The 13,200-nt window shown below is 40.8% G+C and overlaps 1 protein-coding gene across 1 annotated transcript; it reads left to right on the top strand.

Moving 5' to 3' along the window:
- Positions 1–2,160: 2,160 nt before the first annotated feature.
- tcima (transcriptional and immune response regulator a) lies at positions 2,161–3,034 on the top strand. Its single transcript, XM_061985767.1, has one exon. The coding sequence runs from the start codon at positions 2,213–2,215 to the stop codon at positions 2,513–2,515; it is 303 nt and encodes a 100-aa protein (XP_061841751.1). The 5' UTR covers positions 2,161–2,212; the 3' UTR covers positions 2,516–3,034.
- The last annotated feature ends 10,166 nt before the right edge of the window (positions 3,035–13,200 follow it).

Here is a 13,200-nt window from a genome sequence, read left to right on the forward strand (position 1 = left end):
TTGTGCGATGCTTTTGCCCGAGGGTCATAAATATACCATTTGAAGCAGCCAACACTTTTAGTTTTTTTTGCAGAGGTGCAGTGACATTTCGTGTCTCCAGCAATGCCAGCTGTAGACAAACACATATCCTGTGGCGACACATTGCCTGTAGGACCCGGATCTCATTTCACTTCAAACCCTGCAAGGATTCCTGGTTCATTGTTTTACTGAGCAGACAAGTCAATGGCACATGCCGGGCATACTGTGCATGACCTTCACTCTCAGGAAAAAATACACTTCCTGAGTCACTTATTGCCATTGGGCAAGACTTTATTTTTCCTTATAAGGCACTTAGGCCTTGCTGTTTACGGCCAAAGTTGTGATTCTGTGTGAAGGGGGAACGCCTCTCCGTGTTATCAGCATCGGCCAAGTCAACATTGGTAGTAAACACCACTTGAAACCTTCCCATTTGAACTCATAATCAATTACATTTTTCTTTTCCAGAAATGCTTACAAGAACATAGTGATAACATCTATTGTGTCCGTTTCGGGGAAAATACATTAAACCTTTTGAATAAAAATCATGAGTAATCTGGTTTTGTAAACTGCTGTGTTTTATAACACAGTAGGCAGTTCTTGTGAAAACATCTGTTTTCTCAATTTAATTACATTTTGCAGTCCATCCTGCTAAAAAAAAAACTGCCCGGATAAACAACCAAATCATTGGAAGATATATAGCGCTTTTCTCTAGTGACTCAAAGCGCTTTACATAGTGAAACACATGATCTAAGTTACATTTAAACCAGTGTGGGTGGAACTGGGAGCAGGGGGGTAAAGTGTCTTGCTCAAGGACACAACGGCAGAGACTAGGATGGGGGGGATCGAACCTGCAACCCTCAAGTTGCCGAGTGTGACGCTCTGCCAACCGAACCATGCCGCCCCGTATAAAGTATTTGCTCCATCAAAAAGTAGACCTTTTCAATCAAATAAACTCTGCCTTCATGATTATCCATCCATCCATGTACTGGTTAAGAGGGGAGGAGTATATTGACAGCTAGAATTCACCAAGTCAAGTATTTCATACATATACATATATATATATATATATATATATATATATATATATATATATATATATATATATATATATATATACATATATATATATCCTGAAAATATGCAAACAAAACTGTGTTTGGATAATTGATACTTCAAACTTGCATAAATAAATCTTAAGGAATATAACATAACTTGGCTTCTGAGAGCTTCAAAATGTAATGAATAAAATGCTAAAGTTGTTGATAAACAAGCAATTATTTTAATAATTAAATATGGTCATTTTAAATGAATTATTATGATAATTTAAAATTAATTATTTCAAATAAGTGTGTGGATGTGAGTGTGAATGTTGTCTGTCTATCTGTGTTGGCCCTGCGATGAGGTAGCGACTTGTCCAGGGTGTACCCCGCCTTCCGCCCGATTGTAGCTGAGATAGGCTCCAGCGCCCCCCGCGACCCCAAGGGGAATAAGCGGTGGAAAATGGATGGATGGATGGATGTTTATTTTAATGTGTAATTCCATGGCTGGATGTAATAAGGAGTCAGAAAAAAATAAAAATAAAAATACAATTAATTTTGATGTTTTTAGCAAAATATAGTAAAAATGTATATATATATATTTTTTTTAAATTTATAAATATATTTATTTTTAGGTAAGATAAACATAATAATACAATTTATCTCTAGTATAGATGATTTAGTTCTTGTCACCCTGTTGTCCTCACTCAGGTCCGCATGGAGCTGGAGGGGGTGTGGCCTCCAGCTCCGGCTGAAAATCGGGAGATTTTCGGGAGAATATTTGTCCCGGGAGGTTTTCGGGAGAGGCGCTGAATTTCGGGAGTCTCCCGGAAAATTCGGGATGGTTGGCAAGTAGCAGTAACCCCTGTTCCACCGCGCTGCCCAACATTAAAAAAAAAATTTAAAAAAAAAAAGGAAAATAAAAGATGAATATGTGTATAGTAGGCTATAAAAAAAAGTATATTTAAAAGAAAGGAAGAGGTTCGCATAGCCGCCAGACGACGTCTCGCCTTTCTGCTTCCCGACTGCTGACGTCACAAGTCCTCGCCCCGCCCTCAGCAGCATAAAAGCGCGGAGCTCTTCTCTCCTCCACGCACTTCACCTCCCGGCCTCTGAAGCTCTCCCACGCCGCCAGAAGGCCCACACAAAGAGGCGAGATGTCCACCTACGTGTCTTCAGACTGCCGCCGCGTCAGCCCCACCGTCCACGGCAACAAGTTCCACACGGCGCACCGCAAGAAGGCGGTGGCCAACATCTTCGACAACGTCAGCCAGGACGCGCTGACCAGACTCTTCCAGAAGACGGGCGACATGAAGGCGGAGGAGCGGGTGAGGAGCATCTTCTCCTACTCGCACGACCCGGAGGAGACGGCCCGGGCCCTGATGGCGCTGAAGCAGAGGAAGAAGGACAAGTTCCTCCAGATCGCCGGCGTGCTGCGGCAGCTGCTCAAACTCCGCTGAGGCGCCGGCGTCTTCTCTTTTATCGGCTTCCGAATTTTTGGAGCCCCATAAGACGCGCGCTGGCTCTCCGTAGAGGCTCGCAGGTGCAGCTGGAGGCCGCCTGTGAGGCCACCTGCTCCCGCCAATGGCGATGGGAAGTCCCGCCGCGAGCGCGGACGAGTTTTGAAAGGAGATATGAAGGAGTGAAAATTCACCCGCTGAGAAGAAGTAGATCCACAGAGATGCTGCTGGGGAAGCAACAAATGAGACTTTTTTTAGTGCCACCAGAACATTCATGGATGCCTGAATTGAACTCAACACATGCCTTCTTCTTCCAATGAACACAACGTCTCTCCTTTGTCTGAACTACATGTTCATGTGTTTATTTCCAATGAACACAACAGTGATGTCTCTCCTTTGTCTGAACTACACATTCATGTGTTTACTTTCCAATGAACACAACAGTGATGACCCTCCTTTGTCTGAACTACACATTCATGTGTTTACTTGCCATTTAATAAAACTGATTTTTGTACTCAAGTCAGACTGCTTGTGTTTCAATCAATCAATCAATGTTTATTTATATAGCCCAGGGGTCGGCAACCTTTACCACTCAAAGAGCCATTTAGACCCGTTTCCACAAATTAAAGAAAACAATGGGAGGCACAAAACTCTTTTGAAATTTAAAATGAAATAACACTACATACAAAGTTTTTTTTTTGCTTTGTGCTATGTATAAACCAGGGGTCTCAGACACGTGCCGCAAGTTTTATATGAAGGGCACTTGACAGCGTCACACTTGCCAACCCTCCCGATTTTTCCGGTAGACTCCCGAATTTCAGGGAAACTATTCTCTTGAATGTATGCTGATTTTCACCCAAACAACAATAATAAGGGCGTGCCGTGATGTCACTACCTTTAGCGCCCTCTACAGCTTGAACAAACAGCTTGCCAGCCCAGTTACATGTTATATGAGGCTTCTGTAGACACACATAAGTGAATGCAACGCATACTTGGTTAACAGCCATACAGATCACACTAAGGGTGGCGATATAAACAACTTTAACACTCTTACTAATATGCGCCACACTGTGAACCCACACCAAACAAGAATGACAAACACATTTCGGGAGAACATCCGCACCGTAACGCAACAGAACAAATACCCAGAATCCCATGCATCCCTAACTCTTCCGGGCTACTTTATACACCCCAGCTACCACCAAAGCCCGCCACCCCAACCCTGCCCCCCCACCCCCCGTGCATAGATTGAGGTGGGCGGGGTTTGGTTGGTGGTAGCAGGGTGTGTAATGTAGCCCGGAAGAGTTAGGGATGCATGGGATTCTGGGTATTTGTTCTGTTGTGTTTATGTTGTGTTACGGTGTGGATGTTCTCCCGAAATGTGTTTGTCATTCTTGTTTGGTGTGGGTTCACAGTGTGGCGCATATTAGTAAGAGTGTTATAGTTGTTTATACGGCCACCGTCATTGTGATCTGTATGGCTGTTGAACAAGTATGCCTTGCTGTCACTTAGTGTGTGAGCAGACGCCGCATACCAAATGTGACTGGGCCGGCACGCTGTTTCTTAGGTGAAAAAGCGGACGCAAAATACAGTGCCATCACGGCACGCCCTCAATTTTGTTGTCCGGGTGAAAATCGGAGAATGTTTGCCCTGGGAGAGGCAGTGAAATCCGGAAGTCTCCCGGAAAAATCGGGAGGGTTGGCAAGAATGCAGCTGAACCGCATCAGAGTGGTCAAAGAGCCGCATGCGGCTCCAGAGCCGCGGGTTGCCGACCCCTGATATAGCCCTAAATCACAAGTGTCTCAAAGGGCTGCACAAGCGGTTCAAACCGATATGGCTCAATAGCTTCAGTTTCTTCTTCAATTTCATTTTCGCTACCTGCCTCCACACTACAACCATCCGTTTCAATACATGCGTAATCTGTTGAATCGCTTAAGCCGCTGAAATCCGAGTCTGAATCCGAGCTAATGTCGCTATAATTTGCTGTTCTATGCGCCATGTTTGTTTGTGTTGGCATCACTGTGTGACGTCACAGGAAAATGGACGGGTGTATATAACGATGGTTAAAATCAGGCACTTTGAAGCTTTTTTTAGGGATATTGCGTGATGGGTAAAATTTTGAAAAAATCTTCGAAAAATAAAATAAGCCACTGGGAACTGATTTTTAATGGTTTTAACCCTTCTGAAATTGTGATAATGTTCCCCTTTAAAAAAACGAAACTCAGTTGACAGTAAAAAGTCGCAACTGTCGGATATGAATTCAAACCATAACCAAGCATGCATCACTATAGCACTTGTCTCAAAGTAGGTCTACTGTCACGACCGGTCACATCCCGCCGTGACTTATTTTGAGTTTTTCTGTGTTTTCCTGTGTGTAGTGATATTAGTTCTTCTCTTGCGCTCTTATTTTGGTGTTGATTGTCATGTCATGTACGGATGTACTTTGTGGACGCCGTCTGCTCCACACGCTGTAAGTCTTTGCTGTCGTCCATCATTTTGTTTTTGTTTACTTTGTAGCCAGTTCAGTTTTAGTTTCGTTCTGCATAGCTTCAATGCCTTTTCTTAGGGGCACTCACCTTTTGTTTATTTTTGGTTTAACCATTAGATACCTTTTTACCTGCACGCTGCTCCCCGTTGTTTCCGACATCTACAAAACAATTAGCTACCGGCTACCACCTACTGATATGGAAGAGTATTACACGGTTACTCCGCCGAGCTCTAGGCAGCACCGACACTCAACAACAACACATCATTTGCAGACTATAATTACTGCTTTGCAAAGAATATTTTTAACCTAAATAAGTGAAATTAGATAATCTCCCACGGCACACCAGACTGTGTCTCACGGCACAGTGGTTGAAAAACACTGCCATAAACAAATTCAAAAATGTAGCACAAATTGAAGATGTTGTTAACACTTTAGTATGGGGAAGACATATTTTCCATTACTTAGTTGCTTATTAACATGCAAATTAGTAACATATTGGCTCTTGATTAGTCATTATTAAGTACTTATTAATGCCTTATTCTGCATGGCCTTATTATACAACCAGTAAGCCATTAACTAAGAGTCTTCCCTCAATAACCTCAGAATTATTGCTTATTAGTAACCCTAACCCTAGCCGTTATATGTTCCCCTAGTGTCCGTCCATCCATCCATCCATTTTCTACCGCTTGTCCCTTTTGGGGTCCAAATAACTCTAAATGAAGTTACTTTAAAAAGCAACTAATTAATGGTTAATATGTTCCCCATACTAAAGTGTTACCATAGAACTGAAATAAGATCCTAATGCAATATACATATGGACCACAATGATGCCTTTTTATATAAGCCAGGGGTGTCCAAAGTGCAGCCATTTTTGTCATGTCAGCATACTCCTAAAATAAAATGTATTCCTTGTTTATACGCTATATTAATTGTCACTGATAACACAAAGCTAAGTTGATGCTTTGCTTTTGTATTGACGTATAATAATAGATTTATTTTTCATCGCACTCATCAAGTTGATCAGGAGAGAGTTTGTTGAGTCCGAGCCTACATTCCTTCATAATGAGCATGTGGTTAGCACATTTATGACTTGCGTTCTGCTCTTTGTTCTGATGATACTGGTTATTATTACTCAGGAGAGGATGTGATTAAGCCTGCATGGGTTTCCCTCATACAGCCGAGCACCACATCAGACTGGCCAGAACCAGTTCAGCCTGAGCAGGGACGGGAGGGGGTGATTCCTCCTCACGCTGTTGGTGCTGTGGTCTGTTTCATCATCCCTGCTCGCTAGATAAGAGCCTGTTAAAGGAGCATTACAGGCTTTAACGCTGTGGTTCTTAAAGGGGAACATTATCACAATTTCAGAAGGGTTAAAACCATTAAAAATCAGTTCCCAGTGGCTTATTTTATTTTTCAAAGTTTTTTTCAAAATTTTGCCCATCACGCAATATCCCTAAAAAAAAGCTTCAAAGTGCCTGATTTTAACCATCGTTATATACACCCGTCCATTTTCCTGTGACGTCACACAGTGATGCCAACACAAACAAACATGGCGCATAGAACAGCAAGCTATAGCGACATTAGCTCGGATTCAGACTCGGATTTCAGCGGCTTAAGCGATTCAACAGATTACGCATGTATTGAAATGGATGGTTGTAGTGTGGAGGCAGGTAGCGAAAACAAAATTGAAGAAGAAACTGAAGCTATTGAGCCATATCGGTTTGAAGCGTATGCAAGCGAAACCGACGAAAACGACACGACAGCCAGCGACACGGGAGAAAGCGAGGACGAATTCGGCGATCGCCTTCTAACCAACGATTGGTATGTGTTTGTTTGGCATTAAAGGAAACTAATAACTATGAACTAGGTTTACAGCATATGAAATACATTTGGCAACAACATGCACTTTGAGAGTGCAGACAGCCCAATTTTCATCAATTAATATATTCTGTAGACATACCCTCATCCACGCTCTTTTCCTGAAAGCTGATCTGTCCAGTTTTAGAGTTGATGTCAGCAGGCCAGGGAAGCTAGGGTCGATATTCTTCTCTTGATCACCTTTGGTGGCATAAGGGACGGTGTGAGCCAAAACTTCCAGGGGGTTTAGCTCGCTCGTCTGCGGGAACAAACTGTCGCCATTGCTTGCCGTGCTACCGAGGCCCTTTGGCCCTGAATTGCTCACACACTCCGGCAGATTCAATGGGGGTCTGACGGCAGATTTCTTTGACTTTATCGTTGGAAATGCATCTGCTTTGAGTGTCGCAGGATATCCACACATTCTTGCCATCTCTGTCGTAGCATAGCTTTCGTCGGTAAAGTGTGCGGAACAAACGTCCAATTTCTTGCCACTTTCGCATCTTTGGGCCACTGGTGCAACTTGAATCCGTCCCTGTTCGTGTTGTTACACCCTCCGACAACACACGACGAGGCATGATGTCTCCAAGGTACGGAAAACAGTCGAAAAAAAACGGAAAATAACAGAGCTGATTTGACTCGGTGTTTGAGAAAATGGCGGATTGCTTCCCAATGTGACGCCACGTTGTGACATCATCGCTCCGAGAGCGAATAATAGAAAGGCGTTTAATTCGCCAAAATTCACCCATTTAGAGTTCGGAAATCGGTTAAAAAAATATATGGTCTTTTTTCTGCAACATCAAGGTATATATTGACGCTTACATAGGTCTGGTGATAATGTTCCCCTTTAACCTTGTTGGAGGTACCGAACCCCACCAGTTTCATATGCGCATTCACCGAACCCTTCTTTAGTGAAAAATAAAATGTGTTTTTTTTTTTCAAATTCAAGACAAAGTTATATGTTTTTGGTAACACTTTAGTATGGGGAACATATTCTAAGTAACAAAGACTTAATTTAGAGTTATTTGGACACTAGGGGAACATATTCTAAGTAACAAAGACTTAATTTAGAGTTATTTGGACACTAGGGGAACATATTCTAAGTAACAAAGACTTAATTTAGAGTTATTTGGACACTAGGGGAACATATTCTAAGTAATAAAGACTTAATTTAGAGTTATTTGGTTAGGGTTAGGGTCAGGGTTGGAGGGTTAGGGTTATAATAAGGCCATGCCGAATAAGGCATTAGTAAGTTCTTAATAATGACTAGTTAAGAGCCAATATGTTACTAATTTGCATGTTAATAAGCAACTAATTAATGGTGAATATGTTCCCCATACTAAAGTGTTACCATGTTTTTTTTTACTGGTGCATAAAATGAACCGTGCATGAACATCACCTTGTTCATACAACAAAACCAACACAGTGCATAAACTCACAACAAATTACACACCTGCAAACCAGTCAGCTGTTGCCGTATCCGTAATACGCCGATAGGGAGAAGTTTGTATTTACACGATGAGTCGGGTGTGTTTTGACCTCCGCCGAACCCCTGAGGCCGACTCACCGAACCCTTAGGGTTCGATCGAACCCAGGTTAAGAACCACTGCTTTAACATCTCTATGCTTTGTTTTTTTTACCATCTGACTTGTCCTTCCCAACATGATTCTAATAGCCACTCTATTGGTCCATATTTCTTATACACTACTTCACACATTTTTCACTGACTTTGACTCTGTTTTCATCCGAGAGTCAGCAGGCTTGCAGCAGGCGCACACATGGCTTTACTGCAGGTTGCCTCCCGCAGTAATCTGCCTTGATAGTCTCTCTGCCGGCTCAAACCAGTTCCTTGTGTTGTTATGCATGACGACACTGGTGTGCGAGGACATAGTATGCTCACCCTCAGGGGGGGGAAGTCACCTGCTCAGTCACAGGTGACTTATGTGCATAGGACATCAACAAAGAGCAAGTCAAAAGTGAATTATGATTTACTGACAGTCTATACATATTTTTTATTTATCTATAACATTTTAAAAAAAGCTTGTCTTATACCTGAGTGTCGTGCCATCAAATTGGTGCTATTTGCTTGTCGTAACATAGTACAAATACATTCTTTCAACTCTTATAACAGGGATGGGTTAGGATGGACGGATGGATGGTTTTTGCAGTCTATAGAAAGAGAGGTAGAAACACAAAAAGAGCACAGAGCTGATGCAATGAGCTGCCACATCAGCGGCGCCATCTCTACATACAGCTACAAAAAAACCACACAAAAAGCAATAAATGAAACATTTTGCACACATATTATTGCACCATGCATAGACAAATATCAATATCAATCTACTCAGGTGGTTAATAATAATAATAATAATAATAATAGATTTTATTTGTAAAAAGCACTTTATATTGAGTAAACAATCTCAAAGTGCTACAGTGTATTAAAAAAATAATAAAATAAAATAAAAAGATTATAAAAAAAAAAAAAAAAAAAAAAACTTGAACAGCCAAATAGCTATAACCAGTATGCATATACTGTATCTAAAAAAAAAAGGCTCTTTTTTAAAAAAAAGGGCTTTTAAGCCTTTTTTAAAAGCATCCACAGTCTGTTTTGCCCTCAGGTGGACAGGGAGAGCGTTCCACAGACTGGGAGCGGCGGAGCAGAAAGCCCGGTCTCCGGATCCTGTAGTATTAACAGATAGTAGAACTATCAACTTCAATGCATTGCAATCAATAAACGTAAAGATGTGTGAGTTAAAAAATGCAAATTATAAATAGAACTATAATTTTCTCCCGCTTGTCTCTCTCGGGGTGAAAGCTGCATTCGGGAGGAAGGCGGGCTACACCTTGTGAATTATTTTTCCTTGGTTGATTCTTAGTTTGGTTGTATTTCTATTTGTTCTACATTGATAAATGTTAGAGTGTCCAACTTGATCAATACACAGCATACTTGCCAACCTTGAGACCTCCAAATTCGGAGGGGGGGTGGGGTGGGGTGGGTGTGATACAGTCTGCTTTGCCAGTCCGAATGCATTTGCCGTTTTCCTCGACGGCCAGGCAATACAAAGCACACGCCGTCTGAGAAGTGTTGTATCCCAAATAGCTGCAATCGCTTTCTCTTAAGGTATTCATGTGTGATTTCCACAAGCGTCTGTACATGTAGAAGAAGCAGAAACACGGGCATGTCTGGATGACTCGCCTTCATATTTCCAGTGGTTGGCTCCGAGCTACGATAGCGCTTTATTATGAAGCTGGCGTGTTCTTTCTGGCGTCACTTCCTCTCCGAACTCACTTTGTAAACGATCAGTGAGTCCATACAAAGCTAAGTGCCGGAGATTCAAGAATTACACGGCTGACTTACCCGTGTAAAAATTAGTCCGAGGAGGGAGACCTTAAACGCTGGTTTAGTATGGCTGAAACGGGGCTTAGGCTAAATAATTATTTGTGTAAGGCAGGGGTCGGCAACCCAAAATGTTGAAAGAGCCATATTGGACCAAAAACACAAAAAAAGATCTGTCTGGAGCCGCAAAAAATTAAAATCCTTATATAAGTGTTATAATGAAGGCAACACATTATGTAAGTGTCTATATTAACCTAATATCAAAGGCTGACGCAAATCTTCGTTGACAGAATTGTTGTATTTAAATTTGTATTCTACACATTTTTGCAAAACATTGGAAATCATTAGTCAAACAGAGGCTTCTCACAGGATGAGATAACTCCTGGAAATGACTGTCTTCTGTCTTCTTCTAATGGATTTATTACAATCTTTGCAAGCTGGGTAACGTTTGCTGTGGTCTGGAACAACATGGCACTCAACCATCAGAAATGCAACCAATATTACATACAAATAATGTGTCATGAGACATGCAAATATAAATGAAATACACATAGGACATAAGTAAAGGAAATTAAATGAGCTCAAACATACCTACAAAAACGACACATAATGATGCAATATGTACATACAGCTAGCCTAAATACCATGTTAGCATCGATTAGCTTGCAGTCATGGATTTACCAAATATGCCTCCACACAAGCCAATACAATCAACAAAGCTCACCTTTTGTGCATTCACGCACAGCATACAACATATGGTGGACAAAATGAGACAAAGAAGGAGTGGCATAAAACACATCTTTCTGTGGCAGCGTCGGAGAAAGTTGTACACGTAAACAAACTACGATGAGTGTAAGGATTGCTGAAATTAATAGAAGCATGTTTAACATGGGGGTGGCATGGCGTAGTGGGTAGAGCAACCGTGCCAGAAACCTGAGGGTTGCATGTTCGCTCCCCGCCTCTTACCATCCAAAAAAAAAAAAACGCTGCCGTTGTGTCCTTGGGCGGGACACTTCACCCTTTGCCCCCGGTGCCACTCACACCGGTGAATTGAATGATGAATGATAGGTGGTGGTCGGAGGGGCCGTTGGCGCAAATTGCAGCCACGCTTCCGTCAGTCTACCCCAGGGCAGCTGTGGCTATGAAAGTAGCTTACCACCACCAGGTGTGAATGTTTGATGGGTTCTACATGTAAAGGGACTTTGGGTACTTAGAAAAGCGCTATATAAATCCCAGTTATTATTATTATTATTATAAACAGTGGGATTTCTAACAATTAGGAAGGTTTGTGTCATGTTTGTCCTCCTACAGAAAATATATGAAACCAAAAAATGTTTCCATTTCCACACCTCTCTGAAAGAGGTCCAGGGAGCCACGAGGGTGGCGCTAAAGAGCCGCGGGTTGCTGACCCCAGGTTTAAGGGGTTAAACGACTTAGTGTAGACATGGCCTTAGTTCATACAAAGATGTCTATTTATGTGTCCTCAGCTGAAGTCACAGAGGTCCCACTTCACCCACCTAATGGTTTACAATTTCATTGGTTTGTTATCCCTGTTGCCTATTTTTGCACTTCCATCACTTGGCTGTCTCATTTGTTTGGCTCGTGTCTCTCACACCAGCCAGCTTTTTTATGCCCCGCCACACAACCTTGTAGGGCTATCCAATTGTTGAGGAAAAGAAAGGTAAATATTCAAAGCAATTGTCCGGGCGTTATTACTGCGCTGGACTCGGCCGCGTCCTCTCCCACCCTCTTCCTGCCTTTCATCAACCTTGGAGACGGTAAATGCTTTCATGTCAACAGACTCAGTGGCAGACAGTGTTTGGACCTGGAGGACAGTCAGGAGAACATAAAGGCTAAAAGGTATAGAGAAGGCAAACATATTATGGATATGCAAAAAAAAATGTACATACAGTAGAGCCACAACTCATTTTTAAATTGTATTGTTGTTAAATACTACTGAAAAACAATCAACGGTGGGGCCAAAGCAAGTTGTGAGTTCCAGCATTTGGACTAAGAAGGTGAGAAACACTATTGAATTCAAGAAAGAACCCTTGTCACAGTCTTCAATAAAAGTAAAAAATACTTTTCATTCATCATTTATATGTATTTCTACGGAGCCCCTAAAGGGACATGGGGGGAAAACTATTTTTTTTAATTGTTTTTTTTTTAGACATGTATCTCGTGCGCACGAGAAACATTTTATAAAGTTATATAAAAAAATAAAAAATAAATTATAATTTTTTTTTTTAGACATGTATCTCGTGCGCACGAAAAACTTTTTATAAAGTTATATAAAAAATAAAAAATAAATTATTATTTTTTTAAATTTTTTTTAGACATGTATCTCGTGCGCACGAGAAACTTTTTATAAAGTTATATAAAAAATAAAAAATAAATTATAATTTTTTTATTTTTTTATTTTTAAAAAAAATTTTTTTTAGACATGTATCTCGTGCGCACGAGAAACTTTTTATAAAGTTATATAAAAAAATAAAAAATAAATTATAATTTTTTAATTTTTTTCTCTTGCACACGAGAAACTGCAAGAGAAACTTTTCACGGGGGAAATGTTTTTTTGTATAATTTTTTTTTTTTTTTTTTTTTTTTTTTTAGATATGTATCTCGTGCGCACGAGATACATGTCTAAAAAAAAAAAAAAAAAATTATAATTAAAAACTTTTTTTTTTAATAACTTTATAAAAAGTTTCTTATGCGCACGAGATACATGTCTAAAAAATACAATAATATAAAATAATTATAAAAAAAAAAAATTCCCCCATGTCCCTTTAGGGGCTCCGTATATTTCACATTTCTGCAAGTAATACTATTTTTTTCTTTTTAAAATATGTTTTTGTGTTGATATTTTCATGTCGGATCAATTGGATTTACGTTATTTCTTATTGGAATTACAAGCCAAAGACATGCACCTGGGGATAGGTTGATTGGCAACACTAAATGGTCCCTAGTGTGTGAATGTGAGTGTGAATGTTGCCTGTCTATCTGTGT

This window comes from Nerophis lumbriciformis, linkage group LG12 (genome assembly GCF_033978685.3).
Source record: "Nerophis lumbriciformis linkage group LG12, RoL_Nlum_v2.1, whole genome shotgun sequence".
Lineage (NCBI taxonomy): Eukaryota > Metazoa > Chordata > Actinopteri > Syngnathiformes > Syngnathidae > Nerophis > Nerophis lumbriciformis.